Consider the following 19131-nt stretch of genomic DNA (forward strand, 5'->3'; position numbering starts at 1 on the left):
ATGGGCAGTAGTGGGAGATTCAGGTATAAACGGTGACTCTGGTTCTCCGGCGCCTGAGATTCGGGAAGGCCTGTCTTGGGAAGATAAGTGTCAGCTTATCTGTGGACTGAACAGACAGGCACCTGTTCTGTTGGCCCCAGAGCTGTGGGGATGAAAAGCCCACCTCCACAGGGGTTAGCTAGCAGCTCCTCACGCCTGGTGACTGAGAAATGGAGTCGCGAGCAGGCCACGCGATCCACTGGGCTGGGCACAGAAGTGCCTCAACAGGCACAGGCAGGCTCCCCACAGCCGCAAGGAACCCTGCTACCAAGGAAGCAGCTCCTGTTGGGGTCATCAGATTTTTAATCTGGCTCAGCAAAGCCACGGCTGTCCAGCCTTAAAAAAATGGGTGATGTGGGAGAAATGGAGGGTGGGGTGAGGAACACAGCTGGGCCTCCAGAACTCAGGGCCAGCCTTCCCAGCTTGGGACCTGTTTCGGAGCCCAGGCCTTGCTTCCCCTTAGCCGCCCCAGCCAGATTCTTTTGCGCCCCCTGCTGGCAGACACAAAGACAGACCCAGGAGCGTATATGGGAACGTGCGCATGCGTGCTGCCCGTTACCCAGTTCATGAACACGTGAAGCCTTGACTTTGGGTTAAGTAATAAAAATTTATTGAGAATTCCTGGGTTGGTGGTTATCTCCTCCCAGCCTTGAGGGAGGGAACAACACTGTAGGAAATCACTGGGAAATCACGCACTGTCCCAACAGCCCCAGTGTACCCTGGGAGGAGGAAAGTAATTCCCCAGAAAAGGGGCTAGTCTTCAGTCTTCCTTAATCCAAGAGGGGTTCAGGGAACTGGTGTGGTGGACCATCGCATGATACTGGGGCAGGGTAGGGCTGTGCTGGACCCCTGGCTGGCTCCTCAAAAACTGGAGAAGCAGATCCACTTCCTCTGGGGGTGGAGTTCTTGGTAACTAGGCTCATTTCTTACCCTTGATGAGGCTGTCACTGTAGAAAACAAAGATAGATAATGACATTATTAGGGGACATAAATGTGAGAGGCAGGACACTCTAGGCCATTCCCTCTATGACCCTCCTACCCTGATTGAGGGTTTGTCTGCGGGAAGGTGGGAAAGGGGGTAGGGTAGGGGGCAGGTACTGGGAGAAGGTGGCCTGCAGGACCCCACAGAAGCAGCAACAACTTACCTTCCTCTGTGGTGCCAGATCGCCAGATGAACAAGAAACAGAGAAGAGAAATGCACATGTTAATTGACAGCTTCAGGCCCCACTCAGCTTTGAACCCTCCTTTGCTCCCAAGAGAAAAGACAAACAGGGTTGCCAGCCAGGAATCTCAGGCTCATGAAAGGAGGAGGCATGTTCTCATGGCCACTGCTATTTCTCATCTCCTTTCCTAACATCCCTCCATGCACCAGGAGTTTGAGGGCTCTTGAGTAAGAAAACTGAGTATCATCTTTCATCACTTTTTGTTTAGATAAAAACTTTATAATTAAAGTGCTTTTTATGTGAATAATCCTATTTGATCTCATAAAATCAATCCTATGAGATGCAAGATAGAAACTGTCAACCACCCCCTTTTCTAATTTTGGTTCAATGTCTCTGAGCCATATGAATAGCTGTAGCAAGCTCCAGAGCCCAAGCAACCAGACTCAAGTCCCATGTTCTTTGTGATACCCCACTGTGTGGTCACATCTCTCACCTGGTGAAACTTTCATCCTGTAGGTTCAGTACAAGGTTGTCAGCCGTGAGATAGATACGATTCTGTGATGTGGCGATCTACAGGGCAGGAAATAAGACAGATGCTTGCATTAAGCAAAGACCTCAATTCTGACCCCTGTAATTCAGTAGCTACTTAATGGAACACATGCAGATTAGGGCAGGGATACAGCAATGAATAACACATGGTTTCTGCTCTCATTTAGGGATCCAGAGCAGTGAGCAGCAGCTATGATTATTAGCAAAGTAACAGAGGCAAGAACAAAAGGTCAGGGAACCCAGAGGAATCATTCTTGATGGGAAGAGTACTGGAGAAGCCAATTATTTATTTATTTATTTTTGAGACGGAGTCTTGCTCTGTGGCCCAGGCTGGAGTGCAGCAGCATGATCTCAGCTCACTGCAACTTCCGCCTCCTGGGTTCAAGTGATTCTCCTGCCTCAGCCTCCTGTGTAGCTGGGAATATAGCTAAACGCCACCACAGCAGGCTCATTATCTTTCGTATTTTTAGTAGAGATGGGGTTTCACCATGATGGCCAGGTTGGTCTCGAACTCCTGACCTCAGGTGATCCACCCACCTTGGCCTCCCAAAGCGCGGGGATTACATGCGTGACCCACCGCGCCGGCCAGAGAAGCCAATCTGAGTAGAAACCCAAACAAGCAAGGTTCGAATTCCCTCACCTCAATGTGCCTTAACTGAAAGCACTTTCTCAAGGCAGCCCCATCAGAGCCGCTGGGCTGACACACTCACCGTCTTGGAGATATTCTGGGCTGCTCGAATCTTGCGAAGTTTGATGTAGCCAGGGTTCTTGCTCAGTGCTTCTCCAAGGTGAGGAGGGTTAAGGTTCACGCAAGGGCAGGTCTCAATCCCTGGCCCCGTCCTTACCACACTCCCTTGCTCCAGTCCTCCTCTGGGCTGTCAGATCCAAGGTTGCGCTCAGGTGGCTTGTGCCCAGCCCTACCTTGGACCCCACCTGTGGGCCTCCCTGCAGGCTGCTGCCAGGAACTAGGGGCAGCAGCAGAAATGAAGGCAAGGCCACCAATGCTATTGATCTGGCCTTACAGTGGGGAGTCATGGCTCAGGTACCCCCACTAAGATTTCAGATCTCATCTGTAGTCCCCACCCCCAACAAGAAGCCAAGGGCCAGAGAGCACGGAGTCGCATTCGCCTTAGTCTCATCAGCCTGCCCACGAAGGAGGATGGGGAACTCAGGCGTCCTAGGGGCTGCGCTGAGATCTCTCCAGCAGAAGGATATCATCTTGGCAGCCTCGGCCTCACCCTCAGCCTGCACAATCTTCTGCCGCTGTTCCTGCTTCGCTTTTTCTACCAAGAATTGGGCCCGCTGGGCCTCCTGCTGGGCTGTGGTGGGAGAGAGTCAGGGAGACCCTGTCCTGGGTCAGGAGCCCCGTCCATGGAGTCTTTCCACCTCCTGCATCTCGGAAGCCCTCACCCCACGGCTCTTGCGACTCACCCACTTGTTTGGCTTCTACAGCAGCTGTGTACTCTCGGCTAAAGCTCAGCTCTGTGATGGCCACATCATCCAGGATGAGGCTGAAGTCCTTGGCCCTCTCTGTCAGCTCCCGGCGGATCAACAGGGATACCTGAGGGCAAGGGTGACGAGGGGAAGGGAGGGGTGGTTTGAGGGGACTGGGGAACTGAAAGAAAGGTTGCGACCCCTAATGCTTCACTCTCAATACAAGAGGCACTGCCTTAGCTTCCTGTCAGGCAAACCTGTAACATGAGCCTCTCTGCTCAAAGAGGTGCAGGAAAAGCCAAGACTTGGCCATTTTCCTCTGTGCTTCCTAACACCAAGTGCTCTCGAGTTCTAATGCTGGCTCTCCTTATTTCACAGTGGCAATTAGCACAGCTTTTAGGTGGAAATGGCACTAGGGTGACAATCCTTTTCTAATAAGCTGCCTTTCCTAATTCCCAATACCCTGGGCCTAGGAGGGAAAGGCTGACACCATGCAGATGGTGGGTGGGAGTCAGACCTGGGCCCGCTGGGTGATCAGCTGTGAGGCATTGAACTTGGCCACCACACTCTTGAGCACCTCGTTGACAATGGACGGCAACACTCGTTCCTCGTAGTCCAGCCCTAGGCGCTGGTACATGCTAGGAAGCTCCTGAGCATTGGGTCGAGACAACACTCGCAGGGAGATATTCACCATCTGCAGGTCTGAGATTGAGGTCAGCAGTGGCTGGTCAAGGCTAAACACCCTTTCCCAAGCATTTTCTCCTTCATGTTCCTCCCTGTATGCCCTGTGCAATGGGGTACAGCCTGGCACTACCCTGGGGGGAGGAGAGTTAATAAGGCTGACAAGGAAGACAAGACGCAGCACAGGTGAAATGCACCCTCACCCACTGCGAAGCCTTGAACTGCAACCCCCGTCACCAGCAGAGCTGACTACTTTTTCCCCCTCTGTACTCTGTGCAACCTCTAACGTGGGCGCTTTCATGCTGTACCACAATCATGTCTCCTGTAAGGACTTGGGGAACAAGAATTGTGTTTAATGAATCTTTTATTCCCAGGGCCCAGTCTAGTAAATGAATAAGCGACCTGCATTAGGTATAGCACAAAGAAGTACGTTACAGGTGAGCTACCTGACCCACGGTGTATGTGTGTGGGTGGGTGGGGAGGAGGAAGAGGTCTGGGGAACTCAAAGGCACGGCTTTTATGTATGGTCTAGAAGGAGAGAACAGGTGAGCTAGTCAAGAGTAGGGACAACCTTCTCCAGAACAGTGTACTAGTGGATGTATCTGTAGATATAATAAGTCAAGCAGTTAGAAAAAAAGGCTTTAAAACAAGGCTTTGATCTAGGCAGTGAATAAAACAAGGGACAAACAATACTCTTATTGAATACACGTCAGGGAGGAGACAGTAAAAAGCACGCAAACACAGTGTGTTCAGAAAGTGCTGCTTTGACCCCAGGAGGCAGGTATTTTTGTTACAGCTCTTGCAGATGTGGAAACTAAGGCCTTTAGGCCTGACACTACCATCTTCCCCTAGGGTTTCTTGCCAGCTCCCTTTATCATCCCACCTACCATGTGATTACCAAGTGCTCAGACCTACCTTTGGAGCCTGTAGGGGAGGAGATTTTTCGAGGTCTGGCCCGAATGTCATAGATAATGGGGTACTGGAACCAAGGGATCCTGGAGAGGACAGGGATAGGTATTAAGAGTAAGAGGCCACAGTTTCGGCCAGGCGCGGTGGCTCACGCCTGTAATCCCAGCACTTTGGGAGGCCGAGGCGGGCGGATCATTTGAGGTCAGGAGTTCGAGACCAGCTTGACCTACACAGTGAAACCCCGTCTCTACTAAAATACAAAAATTAGCCGGGCGTGGTGGCGGGCGCCTGTAATCCCAGCTACTCGTGAGGCTGAGGCAGGAGAATCGTTTGAACCCAGGAGGCGGAGGTTGCAGTGAGCCGAGATCGCGCCACTGCACTCCAGCCTGGACGACAGAGCAACACTCCGTCCCCCCCAAAAAAACAAAAAAAAGCCGCAGTTTCACTAGCTTTGCCCGGTTTCCCCTCACCACGCGTTTTTTGGCCTGCTCCTCCCCACGACCACAGACAAAGAGAGATTCTCTTGTCCCTTTGGGAAACAGCAGTTTGTATGCTGCTGGAGGGTCGCGCAGCACCCACTATCCTAGGGGCAGGGATGAGGAGGGTGGGCAAAGAGCAGCGTTGAATCCTGTTGCACGTCCGACTATAGCCACTGCTGGGTCGGCGTTAAAGGTGAAAGGTCAGGGTCAGCAAGCTCTGCCCGCCATTACCTGAAGTGAAGGCCCTCGGCCAGGATAGTGTCCTGCTGCACTCCACCGATCCGATTGAAGAAGATGGCTCTGTGCCCGCCTTCCACTGTGGGGAGAGGGGTGGTGATCAGGCCAGGCCGATAGCAGCTCAAAGGAAATGCTAGGCTCGTGGAGGGGCGCGGGGACAGGGCAACGGGTTTGGGGGAGGGACTGGAAGCGTCCGGCGAGCGGGCGGAGGTTGCTCACCGGTGAACACGGATTCGCGCACACCGTAGGCCACGGCGCCGGCCCCCAGCAACAGCTTCAGGGCCGTGCCCATGCCCCGGGGCCCGGCGGGCAGCCGTCCCGCCAAGTCCTTCAAGTTCTGGGCCATGTCTGATCTTGAGGCCGGCGGCACCGGAGGTCAGAAGGGGGTGCCGGCCCGCCTCTACCTCGCTCTGGCTTAGGTACTGCACCCTTCACACGAGGGTTCGGGCCCGTAAGGCTGGCGAAAGAAAGGGCACCGGAAGTGCGCTCCTTTTGAAACCCTCCCCCTTAGCCCACTATGGACCCGAACTTCGCGCACAGGAATCGCGCATACGGAAGTCCCGCCCCTTTCTGGAAGGCTGCCCTCCCTGGAAGGGCAGAGCAAGACAGCAAGTCATCTCCATTTCCGAGCCCACTTTCAAAATGGCAGCCGGAAGGACATTTGTGATTAGAAGCCGCGCTGTTCTTATTTAAGAGCGTTAGCGCAACTTCCGGTCTCGTTGCAAGATGGCCGCACCCAGTGGTGGATTCAAGGCTCGTGAACGAAGCGGTGGGGAGCAGGCACAGGACTGGGATGCTGTGCCACCCAAGCGGCCCCGACTAGGGGCAGGAAACAAGATCGGAGGCCGTAGGCTTATTGTGGTGCTGGAAGGGGCCAGTCTGGAGACAGTCAAGGTACTTTGGGACAGGAAGCGGAGAAGTAGTAAATCGACAGGCTGGGACTCCGTGGAATGAGGGTAAGGGGCTTTTGAAGGAAGATGCTTTTGAAGGAAGGTGAAAGATGCTTTTGAAGGAAAGTGGCTTGGTTGGCTTTGCGTTGATTTGACATCCTGGGATGGTAGTACTCATTTTTCCTTTCTTTTTTTTTTTTTTTTTTTTTTTGAGACGGAGTCTCGCTCTGTCGGCCAGGCTGGAGTGCAGTGGCGCGACCTCGGCTCACTGCAACCTCTGCCTCCCGGCTTCAAACAGTTCTCCTGAATCAGCCTCTGGAGTAGCTGGGACCACAGGCACGTGCCACCACGCCCGACTAATTTTTTTGTATTTTTAGTAGAGATGGGGTTTCACCATGTTGGCCAGGCTGGTCTTGAACTCCTGACCTCAAGTGATCCGCCCGCCTCGGCCTCCCAAAGTGTTGGGATTAGAGGCGTGAGCCACCGTGCCCGGCCTGTAGTACTCATTTTCTTTTGCTCTTCTTGAATGATATTCCAGCCCTCACCTCCTTGCTTCCAATTAGTTTACCAGCATTCTGTGATACAGTAGTCTAAGCAGAAAAAAGTTTCGTTCCTTGCGTCATTCCACATCCCAAGACAAGTTACTGGGCAGATGAGAAAGGTAGTTATGTAGCCTAGTCTGCCCACACTTTTTGTAAGGGCTTCATGTTTCAATTCATTAGTGTCCATAGTCACCTCTCTCTAATATCCACCTACGATACACTGTCCAGACCTGGTTATTATTTAAAACTTTTACATCTGCATTTTTATCTATCATTCATCTCTTTCCCCACATGTAATAGAACCAGCTGTTCTCTATCTTAAAGCCTTGGGCAGTGTTCTTCGTCCTCCTTTCTCTTACCCGTTAGAACTAATTCAATGAATAGGCCCAGAAGAAATCGTATTGGTTTAGAAGTCAGACCAGGATTTTAATCTTCGTTCAAAATACATTTTTTTTTTTTTTTTTTTTTGAGATAGAGTCTCAGTCTCTCCCAGGCTGGAGTGCAGTGGCACGATCTTGGCTCACTACAGCCTCCGCCTCCCGGGTTCAATAGATTCTCCTGCCTCAGCCTCCGGAGTAGCTGGGATTACAGGCCTGCGCCTGTAATCTATTAAAAGAATAGAAAACATGGTTATATCCTACTAATGGGTTGAAACTGTATTATTCATTCAAGAAGGTTTTTTTCTTCTATAACTAAGGGTGTCTCATGGACTTAGTTCTTGGTCATTTGTTCTTTCTTTGTGCTTACTCTCTGTGACATTATTACTTCAACTATTCAATTTCAAAATCTCTTTTTTCGCAGACTTTTTGGAGCCATATATCTCAAGAATCTTGCTAGACATATACATTCCAGTGATACATAAAAACTTAGCCTTCCAAAACTTGTATTTGTATATAACAGTTTGTTTTTAGACTTTTTACTGACCACCCTAATGCTCCTTGGGACTCCAAATTGCAACTTGGAATTATTTCTTTCAGCTGCTACAGATGTAGTCCACTTCTTTAACAGCAAACTTCTGATGTCTTTTCCAGTGTACAGAGAGTTGTTAGGATAGTGTCTGTCAGTCATTCCCATCCTGCCCTGCTTACTGCAGAATTATTTTTGGCTTTGTGCTTGATACATTAGGATTCTGTGGTTTACAAAGCAGCTTCATGTATAATCACTGCCCTTCAGTGTCTCAGCTCCCAATTTTCCTCAAAATTGCCTTTCTTCGTTTCCACTTTTTTGTTTCTTTTTTTTTTTTTTTTTGTGACGGAGTCTTGCTCTGTCGCCCAGGCTGGAGTGCAGTGGCGCAGTCTCGGCTCACTGCAAGCTCCACCTCCCGGGTTCATGCCATTCTCCTGCCTCAGCCTCTCCGAGTAGCTGGGACTACAGGCGCCCGCCACCACGCCCGGCTAATTTTTTGTATTTTTAGTAGAGACGGGGTTTCACCGTGGTCTCGATCTCCTGACCTCGTGATCCGCCCGCCTCGGCCTCCCAAAGTGCTGGGATTACAAGCGTGAGCCACCGCGCCCGGCCTTTTGTTTCTTTTTTAAGATAGGGTCTTGCTCTGTTGCCTGGGCAACAGAGTGCAGTGGTGTGATGGTTCACTGCAGCCTCTACCTCCCTGGCTCAAGCAGTCCTCCCACCTCATCCTCCTGAGTAACTGGGACTGCCAGCAAATGCCACTGTGCCTGGCTTTTTTTTTTTTTTTTTTTTTTTTTTTGTGAGACAAGGTCCCACCGTGTTGCCCAGGCTGGTCTCAAATTCCTGGGCTCAAGTGATCCTCCCGCCTCAGCCTCCTAAAGTGTTGGGATCACAGGCATAAGCCACCACACCTGGCTACTTTGTCTTGATTCCATCTGTACCTTTGCTCATGCCAGTCTTTTTTTTTCTTTTTTTTGAGACAGGGTCTTGCTGTGTCACCCAGGCTGGAGTGCAGTGGTGCAGTCTTGGCTCACTGCAATCTCTGTCTCCCGGGCTCAAGCCATCCTCCCACCTTAGCCTCCCAAGTAGCTAGGACTACAGGCATGTGCCACCATGCCCAGCTAATTTTTGTATTTTTAGTAGAGATGGGGTTTTGCCATTTTGCCCAGGCTGGTCTTGAACTCCTGACCTTAAATGATTTGCCTGCCTTGGCATCCCAGAGTGCTGGGATTACAGGCATGAGCCACTGCACCTGCCCCCATGCCAGTCTTAAAACTGGGAATAACCCCTCTTCATTTTACTTCTGAGAATTTTCTTTGATTAAACTGCCTCCTGCATCATTAGTTTTCACATTTCTTTTTTTTGAGACAGAGTCTTGCTCTGTTGCCTGGGCTGGAGTGCAGTGGCGCTGCAAGCTCCGCCTCTTGGGTTCACGCCATTCTCCCGCCTCCACCTCCCAAGTAGCTGGGACTACAGGCGCCTGCCACAACGCCCGGCTAATTTTTTATATTTTTTAGTAGAGATGGGGTTTCACCGTGTTAGCCATGATGGTCTCCATCTCCTGACCTTGTGATCCGCCCGCCTCGGCCTCCCAAAGTGCTGGGATTACAGGGGTGAGCCACCACGCCCGGCCTTCACATTTCTTCTTGTTCAGATTTGCAGCTCTTCACTTAGTGCATGTTTGGTGTACGCAAACTGAAGGTAGTGACTGTGTATTTTGCACAGTACATACTTACTGCTCCTGTAATAAACACTGCATTCAGCCTTGCTCACTACTAACTCCTGCCTAGTTCCAGGATGTCTCATTGGCCTTGCCTAACAGCCACAGGTTTTTAAATTAAATCCAGTGTATTAGTAGATAATGTGAAGTCACAGGTTGTGCCCTTCCTCCTGTTTCCCTCTAAGACCATTTACTGGGGAGTGCAAATAAGGCTGCACGGTAATCCCCCGAAGGGCTTGCTGGGCTCCACCTCCAGTGTTTCTGGTTTAGTAGGTCTAGGGTGGGCCTGAGAATTTGCCTAACAAGTTTCCAGGTGCAGCTGCTGCTGGTAGTTTGGGGACCACACTTGAAGAACCACGGGGCTAGGTAACAGAAGCTTATGCTGTTCTTTCGTCATGTTCCCTGTTCTTCAGGTAGGGAAGACATATGAGCTACTCAACTGTGACAAGCACAAGTCTATATTGTTGAAGAATGGACGGGACCCTGGGGAAGTGCGGCCAGACATCGCCCACCAGGTAACTCCAGGGACAGTGCTCACAACCCTTTGAGCCTCTGTATGGAAGGGTTGGCAGCTGAATGCTGCCTCTCTTCAGCCTTAACCATGCCTTGGTTTCTGCTTTGCTCAGAGTTTGCTGATGCTGATGGATAGTCCCCTGAACCGAGCTGGCTTGCTACAGGTTTACATCCATACACAGAAGAATGTTCTGATTGAAGTGAATCCCCAGACCCGAATTCCCAGAACCTTTGACCGCTTTTGTGGCCTCATGGGTAAGAAGCCTTAGAACAAAGTTAGAATGAACTTGTCAGTAGGCAAGAAGGGAGGAAGAGGAAAAGGGAGAACTAAATGTGGGATTTTTAAGTGAGGAAATGGGAGAACAACATGATTAATACCAGGACAAGGACTGTTATTATTTTTCTATGTTTGTGGAAACTCCACTCCTGTTCTTGCAGTAGCTTCCTGGCTGAGTGAAAGAGGGAGTCTGAACCCATCACTGTACAGCTAGCCATATGCTTGGCAACTGTTTGTTCCTAACATTTCAGGAGTCCAGTCTGGATATAAAGTACACAGGGAACTCATCTTACCTATGGGGTTTTCCTTGTTAGATGACTGGACAGAAGGACTGTGGTCTCCCATCTAGCTCTGAACTCCTTTTCCCCCTTCTAGTTCAACTTTTACACAAGCTCAGTGTTCGAGCAGCTGATGGCCCCCAGAAGCTCTTGAAGGTGAGGTATTGAAACCTATTAGTTGAAGGTTGGTTCTGGGAATGTTTCTGGGGCTGACTTTTCTCTTTTTTACTTTAGGTAATTAAGAATCCAGTATCAGATCACTTTCCAGTTGGATGTATGAAAGTTGGCACTTCTTTTTCCATCCCAGTTGTCAGTGATGTGCGTGAGCTGGTGCCCAGCAGTGATCCTATTGTTTTTGTGGTAGGGGCCTTTGCCCATGGCAAGGTAAGGTCTGGGCTCAGCCCTGAAATTCTTGGTAGAGCTGAACTTAGTATAGAATTCCCAGAGCAGTAGGCATTTTAACAATGCTTACAGTGAGCTAGAAGACACATGACAGTTCCACACTCTGCCCCTTTGAGGACTGCTGCCATAATTGTAATAGTCACAGTTAGGACCTTCTTCATCCTTTGTCGGAATTTGATATTAAACAGCACAGCTGAAATACCAGCTCAGCCATAGTTTTCCTGCTCTAAAGAAGGGTTGAAACAGCTACTGAGTGACAGAGTTGGCTGACAAAACTGTTCTTTTCTTAGGTCAGTGTGGAGTATACAGAGAAGATGGTGTCCATCAGCAACTATCCCCTTTCTGCTGCCCTCACCTGTGCAAAACTTACCACAGCCTTTGAGGAAGTATGGGGGGTCATTTGACAGTAGTAGAACCTGTTCTGAAACCAGAAACTGTTGATGTGACATCCTTTGACCCTGGTCTGAGCCGACTGCTGGAAGATGATCTTTCTGCACTGAGGCTGTGGAGTTTGGGGAAGCCAAGGCTGTACATTTGCTATTGGTTTATCCTATGAATGCTGTTCTTGCAAACCTGGTTGTTTTGGGATTCCTAAAGTATCCAATGTTGTAAAACTTTTGTTCCCTGGGACTTCAGGGACAGATAAGAGGTTACAGAGTTTGCAATTTGGTTCCATGCTTTGAAGGCGGGCTGTAGCTCCCAGATTCCTGTGCACTAAAGGAGAGAACCCTGATGGTCAGCCATGGCAAGGATGGAGAAGAACTGTGAAAGAGAGCAGTCAGGAATGCTAGTGGTGAAAAACTGAACAAACAAGTGATTTTATCTAATACAGTTCCAAGGTAGAAAAAGTGGAGCAGGCAGGGCCTTGCACCCCTCTCCGCCCCCCCATGGGGGGGGTGGTGGTAGCGGCACATACACAATCATAGTAAATTGGCAGAAGAAAAACACAATAGATTCCTGGCTAGATGGGGAGAGATAAGGCAATGTGCATGGGGGAGTCAGAGGGGAGATGTGGGCCCCTCTGCTCCTCCCACAGGAGTTTCCCCTTTGGGCCGGGCATGGTGGCTTACGCCTGTAATCCCAGCATTTTGGGAGGCGGAGGCGGGTGGATCACTTGCGGTCAGGAGTTCGAGACCAGCCTGGCCAATGTGGTGAAACCCCGTTTCTACCGAAAATACAAAAATTAGCTGGGCGTGGTGGCGTGCCTGTATTCCCGGCTACTTGGGAGGCTGAGGCAGGAAAATCACTTGAACCCGGGAGGTGGAGGTTGCGGTGAGCTGAGATCGCGCCACTGCATTCCAGCGTGGGTGACAAAGCAAGACTCCTTCTCCAAAACAAAGTTTCCCCTTTGGCCCCAAATGAAGACTTGGCTGGCAGCAGAGGCACAGCTGGAAGCATCGATCTTCCACCTCCTTGGCTTTTCCATTCTCTGCTCTGGGGCAAAGGAGTGTTGTGAAAAGAGAGACAAGTAGTTTCTGCACCAGTCCTGCATAGGCCACCTGCAAGACAAGATGTGATTGGAAGGCTGGTTAGTTACTCCCCTAATTCCTGGTCTGTAGCCCTTCCAGATGTTTCCTAGCATGCCTCAGTAAGTCACAGCAGTCATTGCCCACACTGTGTTCCTTAGTAGCCAGGCTAATCCTTGGAATTCACCCCAGATTTCTAATACTATTGTTTTTTTTCCAGTCTGTTGCTCTATTCTGTAACCTGGTGGTAGTTTTAGCTTAGCTGTATTTACTCACCAGGGAAATGGATTATTCCATCTTCTTTAACTTCTCTTTCCTTGGCACCATTGCTTTGTGAATATAAGGCAATATGAATAGTAGGCTCAAGAAGAAGACGTGGCCAAGGAAATAGATGGATTTATACACCTGTGGAGAGAGAGGCCACTGAGGTAGACAGGCCTGGAGCGTCCCTTGCTGCCCGAGGTTGCAGTGAGTCCCTCCCAGTCTCACAAGCAGGCCTTCACTTGCCTTAAGCCATTTGTCCCACGTGAAGAGGCAGAAGGCAGTCATGGAGTAACCCATGAAGAGCCAGTGGATGGTCTGTTGCACCAAATAGTAGAAGGGCTGGAGGACAGTAATGGCGGCCAGGTTGCTCAGGGTGGGGCTCTCTTGAATGAGCCTGGCAGCCTGGGGAGGGAGGAGGAGCTTATCAGCATCTTGTCCCTTATATTCCCCTTCACCCCCACCCTGGAGGCCTACCTGTCTTTCCACGATAACAATGAGGAATTCCATCTGGAAGCAGACCAGGTATCCTGAGTGCAGGCCGTGCCAGAGGGCCAGGAATAGCAACGAGAGACCCTGAGAGAGTTCTTTATTTCCAAGGAACTTGAGTCGTTTGAAGAAGTAGCTGGAGAAAAGGGTGGGTGGGGCGACCCTCAAACTGACTGGTCCTTGCATCCCGCCACCTGCCTCTGGGTCCTCACCCTGAGGATTGGAGTGGAGTGCTGGTGGGCTCCCACGTGTAGCCCCCAGAGGGTACAGGAGGCAGTGCTGACTGATTACTTTTAGAGATGGAAAGCAGACCCAAGGCGGAGCTGGAGACCGTGTGCGCACGAGCCACTTGGTTCGGCAGCAGTGACTGAGTGCTGATACCGAGATCAGTGGTGAACCAGACACTCTACTCAAGCTGCCCACACTCTAATGGTGGGGACAAACAAGTAAAGCTGTTTATAAACAGGGCAGTGGAGGACATAAGTCTATTGGCAGAGCTGGAGTAACACCCAGGTCTTAACGCACTTTTATATCTTGCCTTTTTTTCAAATATGACAGGAATGTTTTTTTTGGGGGGGGGTATAGGTGGGGGGGTCAAAGTCAGTGTGAGCGACAGGGGGTTCTGCCCAGGTGGGAAAGACGCATAGGGGTGACATGGTACATCCTTGCCCTCCAATCTGGGAAGACAGTGGAAGGAAGGAACCAGGGTCCAGGCTCCCCACCAGCAGCTCACCGGGCCACCCAGGCGTTGGTGTTGATGTTGAATGAGGCAATGGTGCCAGTGAAGCGGGGGTTTGTTTCAAAGAGCCACACCTTCATGTTGGCACAGGCATCCCACTTTGCCTTGCCCTTTTCTTCAAAGCCATTGAAGCCCAGGCCCGTCAAAATGCATACTCCTTCCTGAGAGGGAATAGCTCAGTTAGGGCTCTTGCCATACCAGCCCCCATGGCTTGTCTAAATAGGACCCTGTTTCAACTTTTCTACTTACTGTGACCAGCCAACAGGTGACATATTTGTACAGCACAAACTTGCCCCAGATCAGCATGTACATGCAGCGGAACCAGAAGGGGTGGTTCTTGAGAGAAGAAAGCACAATGCATTAGGGATATCGCATGATTAGGCAGTTTCTCTTAGCACTCTTCCTTTTCACACTTGTGGCTACTTCATACCTGCCTGAGTCCTGCTGCCAGATGCCCCCAATAGTCTGGCCTGATTGCCTTCACAACAGGCAGAGAGGAATAAGCAGAGGGCCTGGAGAATATTCATTCACCTTTCCCTTGGAGAGCCCCAAGGGCAGCACTGTGTTTAACTTCTCTACTGTTTGCCTTCGTTGGCAAAGTTTTTGGAATGAGCATTTGGAATGTTAAGTATGGAGGGGCCCATACTGGATTTTAATTTAAGGAGAGAAACCTGCCCAGAATTACTGAACTGTTTTCAAGCCTTTCAGCTGGGCAGGAGCAAAAGCCAGCACTTCCCCCCCTTCCCTTGGTTTCTGATTTCCCTAGAAGCACCCAAATGTATCAGTCAAGAGAAGAAAATAGGATGGAGATCAGAAGCTGCTGTGCTCTGAGGGATCACGTGGATGTGATAAGGCAAGCTAGGAGCGGCTCCTAGAGAAGGCAAGGGGTGCTAAATGTGCACCTGGCACAGCCCTGTGCCCGCGAAGGTCGTTCATTGCTGGCTGATGAATGTGTCCCGGCATGCCTGGCATTGACACCAACTCACAGATCTACAGCAAAACCAACATGCATTTGTAGATGATATTTCCTACGTCTCTGCTATCTATAGGGATCCTTGCCTGTCCATTTTCTAGCTCTGGTGCAGTCATGCTGCTGCTGCTTTAGTAGACACTCACGTCATAGTCTTCAGTGAGGAGATAGTCTTCTGTGATGTGGGGGCTGAGCAGTGTGTAGCCCACTAGGTAGAAAAGGCCCAGACTCAGGCGCTTGAGAGCAGGAATGGTGCTGGAAAGGAACGAGTGAAGTTCCTGGTCACAGAGAGCAGAGACTATTCCCTTCACCCTCTGACCTTCAGTTATGGAGAGGAGTGTTTAGGGGTGTGGTTGTCTACCTGGAATGGGATGAGAAGCTCTGCTGCCTAAAGTGTTTCCTGTTTCAGGAAAAGATTTCTATGGCTGGCTATGAGGAATGGGAAGTGCAAACCTCTAAGAGTTGTGGGAAGGTCAGGGCAGCAGACAGTGGACCAGTCTTGTGTTTACCCCTCAGGGATGCTACTGATCTCAAGGTCTTGCCAGGTTTCACAGTCTCCATTGGGACTGAAAACCCAGTGGAGGTAAGATAATAAAAATAACCACTTTGAATCTGCTCCTTCATTTCTTGGTTGAATTGAAGCTGAAACACGGGATGGACAAGTTCTCCGTGAAGGAATTCTTCTGGCAATTAAACTTTTTTTTTTTTTTTTTAACCATTTTAATTTTTATTTTCTAGAGACAGGGCCTTGCTCTGCCACTCGGGCTAGAGTACAGAGGCATAGTCATTGCTCGCTGTGGCCTTGAACTCCTGGGCTCAAGCGATCCTCCTGCCTTGGCCACCTGAGTAGCTGGGACTATAGGCATGTACCACCTTGCCTGGATAATTTTTTTTGTGGAGATGGGGTCTCACTATGTTGCCCAGGCTGGTCTTGAACTCCTGGCCTCCAGTGATCCTCCTGCCTTGGCCTCCCAGAGCGTTGGCATTACAGGCATGAGCCACTGTGCCCTCCTACATTTCCTACTGATAAATAAATATTTTTGAGACAGGATTTTGCTATGTCGCCCAGAATGGAGTGCAGTGGTGTGATCAAAGCTCACTGCAGCCTTGACCCACCTCCCCTGGGCTCAAGCAATCCTCCCACTTCAGCCTCCTAAGTAGCTGGGACTACAGATGTATGCCACTATGCCTGCTAATTTTTGTATTTTTTTGTAGAGACAGAGTCTGTCTATGTTGCCAGGCTGGTCTAGAACTCATGGGCTCAAGTGATCCTCCCACCTCGGCCTCCCAAAGTGCTGGGATTATAGAGGTGAAACCACTGTGCCCAGCCTCTACCTACCTACCTATCAATCATAAATATATTTCGTATATACATGAAAATAGGCTTTAAAGGCAGAAATGTGACTGGTTCAGGCAAAATCCTGTGGCATAAATGTGGATTTTTATGTTTGTACCAGTGTTAGAATGGATAGCTGGGAGAACCCTAAACTAAAAAGGCCTACTCCTGGCACAGAGTGCCTGTTACAACAGTCCAGGGCCTGCATGACACAGGTCTCTATGCCAGGGTCATGCTGGAGGAATGCAGCTTTCAGAAGAGTCACTTCAGTGAGTGAAATACCTACATGAACATCTAGACCAAGAGGGGCAATTACCTGTTTGGTATCTTTCCTGGTATGTCAGTCAGCTCTCCCTGCACCAGCTTCATGTAGTGATTCATTGAGAACTGGGGCCCTACCAAGAAGGCCCCATAGAAGTAGGAGAAACCAGCAACTTCCAGCAGGGAAGGAACACCACGTATGGCATATTTCTGTTGCTCAGAGGACAAGGAATTCTATGCCAAGAAGAGAATGCATGGTTCAGGATAGCCTTGAATCTCCCCACAAGAGCCAGTTTGAATGTTCCCCACCCATGTGCCCCACTGACTGGGGTTCTTCAAATAGCCTTCTCTTTGGGGGATGACAAATAGTTGCTTCTTGTGGAAATGCGTATGTGTGTGCATAGCTGGCTGTTGCTGCTTTAGCAAATGCCTTGCTGGCATTGATCTCTGGACTTTGTGCAAGAGCTGGATCCTGGGCAAATTAGATTTGTTGATCCTCACTCAGTGCTGTCTGAAAGGGAGATTGCACAGGCTGGGGAATGAGGGAGAGGCTCTGCTCTGGAATTTGGGTTCGGTCTTTTGTTAACCTTTTTCTTCCCTTTCATTAAGTCTTGAACCTCTCTGCGGATGAATGGGTACTTACCTGATCTTTCCCTCCGTCAAAGTAGTCAACAGCCAAACCTGAGCAGAGAGAGAACGGGTGGGTAGGGTGGTGGGAGAGGACACTGAGGATGTGGCCTGTAGACTGAGTGCAGCCAGAAGTGTATGGTGGGGGAGTGCCGAGGAAGTTTTTAGTGAGATGGGGGAGGGACCTACATGTAAGGAAGGTAGGCGGTGACCATCACTCACCAATCAGCTTCAAAGTCAGAACACAATGTGGCATTGTCCACTTGATATCATAGTTGCCGGTGGCTGTGTAATAATATCCAGCCAGAAGGTAGGCCTAGGAGAGGCAGAAGTATTTATTCTAGCATCACTACCATTTCTTCTCCCTGCTCTGAAATTCAATGTTCTCTTTCCTTTTTCCTTTCTCCTCATCCCATCATTAAAAGCCTTAATAAATTCCTTCGAATGGAGGTGCTGAAAACCTATAATGGGAAGAGCGTTGCTCAAGGCTTCTTGGCAAAATGAGGGCTAAACTGAGATGAGAATTTAGATGCTGGGACCACAGGTGCATGCCACCCCACCTGGCTAATTTTTAATTTTTTTTGTTTCACCATGTTGCCCAGGCTGGAGGGCTAATTCTTGTATTTTTTTTTGTAGAGATGGGGTTTCACCATGTTGCCCGGGTTAGTCTCAAACTCCTGGGCTCAAGCAATCTGACTGCCTTGGCCTCCCAAGGTGCTGGGATTACAGGTGTGAGCCACTTTGCCTGGCCTAGGCTTAGGTTCTTTAACTCATTCTAAGTTGCTTTTCTGTCTTGCCTTGAAGTGACTCTGCTCCTGGATAGTGGGCTAAACCAAAGAGCCTAATGGCACAGTATGCAAAGGGTTAGCTGGTGGCCCTTCCTTGAGGCAGGCAAAGAGTTACCATTACAATCTGTGGATGGAACACTTGGGGCCTGTGATAAGCCACCTACCTGAAGTCGTACTGCTAAGTGCTGGGAGAGGGGTTAGAAATTAGGTCTGCTAATTTCCATACTACAATCCCCTGCCTACCCCTGTCCCCTGAACTGCTGTCAGTTGTAGCCTGAGCTGCTAAGGGAAAGACGTTTACCATCTGGAAGCAAAAGGTAGTGAGGACGGCAGTGATGGTGCGGCCCATTAGTCGAAGGATGAGGAACTGAAGCACAATACATAGCAGGGAGTGGTAGAGCTGGTTTCCTGGATGCAAGAAGAGAGAATTTAGCTTGGTTTTTACACTCCCACCCGTCCTGAGACTTCCAATCACAACGTAATATATAAAGAAATAACGTTGGCATCAGGATCTTTTTTTTCAGAATAACCTCATGTTTTGGAGGAGAGGATGGAAATTCGTTATTAAAATAAAAAGATTATTAGGGTGTTATTTTATTTCTTTTCTTTTTTTGTTTGTTTTTTTAGAGATGAGACTTGCTCTGTTGTCCAGACTTGAGTGCAGTAGCTCAATCATAGCTCACTGCAGCCTTGAATTCCTGGGCAAGGGCTACCACGCCCAGCTTGTTACTGTATTTTTGAATGTCTGAAGTGAAGAATGAATCTAAGTGGGGATTGCTTGGCTCGGTCATTCAGTTACATCCACAGCAGAGAGGAACTAAGGATTCTTTGTTGATGAGGTATGGCAAGGGTAACCACCCTCAAAATGTTTTTATCTGACAGAGGAATGTACATAAAAGAAAAAAGGAAAAGTTAAGCTGTGTTCCTCTTCATACAACCCTCTTTGCAAGTGGGAGCATTATAACTTCCCTACCTATTAGATTCTCTCAAGGAAATTTTGTTCAAGTCTGTTCCCTCCAGGTTCCCACTACTTGCAGTGTCACTGCTAATTTAGTTTACTCACCAAAGTTAAAATAAGCAATTGAGAGGCCTGTAAAGGTATGGAAGAGGTGGATGAGGTAGCTCTCCTTGTAGAAAAGGTAATGCCGATAAAACAAAGCAAAGGGGTAACCTAG

General features: G+C 49.5%; 3 protein-coding genes and 1 non-coding gene across 6 annotated transcripts in view; 1 reads left to right on the plus strand and 3 right to left on the minus strand.

The window, feature by feature from the left end:
- Positions 1-626: 626 nt before the first annotated feature.
- On the minus strand, positions 627-5981 carry PHB2 (prohibitin 2). Of its 2 annotated transcripts, none has more exons than XM_058442058.1 (8): positions 5711-5981; positions 5486-5570; positions 4782-4861; positions 3703-3887; positions 3183-3312; positions 2967-3070; positions 2462-2539; positions 627-1772 (listed from the first exon to the last, which is right to left on the minus strand). In XM_058442058.1, exons 1-8 carry the CDS (start codon positions 5835-5837, stop codon positions 1692-1694), a joined length of 870 nt encoding a protein of 289 aa, XP_058298041.1. In that variant the 5' UTR covers positions 5838-5981; the 3' UTR covers positions 627-1691. The 2 variants fall into 2 exon arrangements, with proteins under 2 accessions (XP_058298041.1, XP_058298040.1); XM_058442057.1 differs by having other exon boundaries at positions 3183-3366.
- Positions 2628-2897, minus strand: LOC116474059 (small nucleolar RNA U89). The gene has a single exon (XR_004249591.1). It is a non-coding gene; the product is annotated as a small nucleolar RNA U89 (small nucleolar RNA).
- Positions 5982-6107: 126 nt separating the features above from the next.
- Positions 6108-11591, plus strand: EMG1 (EMG1 N1-specific pseudouridine methyltransferase). 2 transcript variants are annotated; one of them, XM_032159494.2, is made up of 6 exons: positions 6108-6385; positions 9963-10064; positions 10176-10317; positions 10715-10773; positions 10852-11001; positions 11310-11591. In XM_032159494.2, exons 1-6 carry the CDS (start codon positions 6218-6220, stop codon positions 11421-11423), a joined length of 735 nt encoding a protein of 244 aa, XP_032015385.1. In that variant the 5' UTR covers positions 6108-6217; the 3' UTR covers positions 11424-11591. The 2 variants fall into 2 exon arrangements, with proteins under 2 accessions (XP_032015385.1, XP_032015387.1); XM_032159496.2 differs by lacking the exon at positions 10852-11001.
- Positions 11592-11694: 103 nt separating this feature from the next.
- The window catches only part of LPCAT3 (lysophosphatidylcholine acyltransferase 3), a 43269-nt gene continuing 35832 nt past the window's right edge, over positions 11695-19131 (minus strand). Inside the window, exons 2-13 of the mRNA XM_032159492.2 lie at positions 19020-19127; positions 18258-18364; positions 17391-17484; positions 17185-17222; positions 16597-16775; positions 15091-15199; positions 14224-14310; positions 13969-14135; positions 13224-13371; positions 12993-13151; positions 12762-12890; positions 11695-12518 (exon numbers count right to left, since the gene is read on the minus strand). Of these exons, the coding sequence (XP_032015383.1) occupies positions 12774-12890; positions 12993-13151; positions 13224-13371; positions 13969-14135; positions 14224-14310; positions 15091-15199; positions 16597-16775; positions 17185-17222; positions 17391-17484; positions 18258-18364; positions 19020-19127 (1313 nt within the window). The 3' untranslated portion in view covers positions 11695-12518; positions 12762-12773. The remainder of the gene's footprint in view (positions 12519-12761; positions 12891-12992; positions 13152-13223; positions 13372-13968; positions 14136-14223; positions 14311-15090; positions 15200-16596; positions 16776-17184; positions 17223-17390; positions 17485-18257; positions 18365-19019; positions 19128-19131) is intronic.

This window comes from Hylobates moloch, unplaced genomic scaffold (assembly GCF_009828535.3).
Source record: "Hylobates moloch isolate HMO894 unplaced genomic scaffold, HMol_V3 SCAFFOLD_8, whole genome shotgun sequence".
Lineage (NCBI taxonomy): Eukaryota > Metazoa > Chordata > Mammalia > Primates > Hylobatidae > Hylobates > Hylobates moloch.

Coding starts and splice junctions, on each gene's coding strand:
- PHB2 (XM_058442057.1), bottom strand. CDS start 5,837: ATGGCCCAGAACTTGAAGGACTTGGCGGGACGGCTGCCCGCCGGGCCC. Junction 5,571..5,710: donor GCGCGAATCCGTGTTCACCG/GTGAGCAACCTC, acceptor CTCTCCCCACAG/TGGAAGGCGGGCACAGAGCC. Junction 3,071..3,182: donor TGTAGAAGCCAAACAAGTGG/GTGAGTCGCAAG, acceptor CTCCCACCACAG/CCCAGCAGGAGGCCCAGCGG.
- EMG1 (XM_032159494.2), top strand. CDS start 6,218: ATGGCCGCACCCAGTGGTGGATTCAAGGCTCGTGAACGAAGCGGTGGG. Junction 10,774..10,851: donor GCCCCCAGAAGCTCTTGAAG/GTGAGGTATTGA, acceptor TTTTTACTTTAG/GTAATTAAGAATCCAGTATC. Junction 11,002..11,309: donor GGGCCTTTGCCCATGGCAAG/GTAAGGTCTGGG, acceptor TTCTTTTCTTAG/GTCAGTGTGGAGTATACAGA.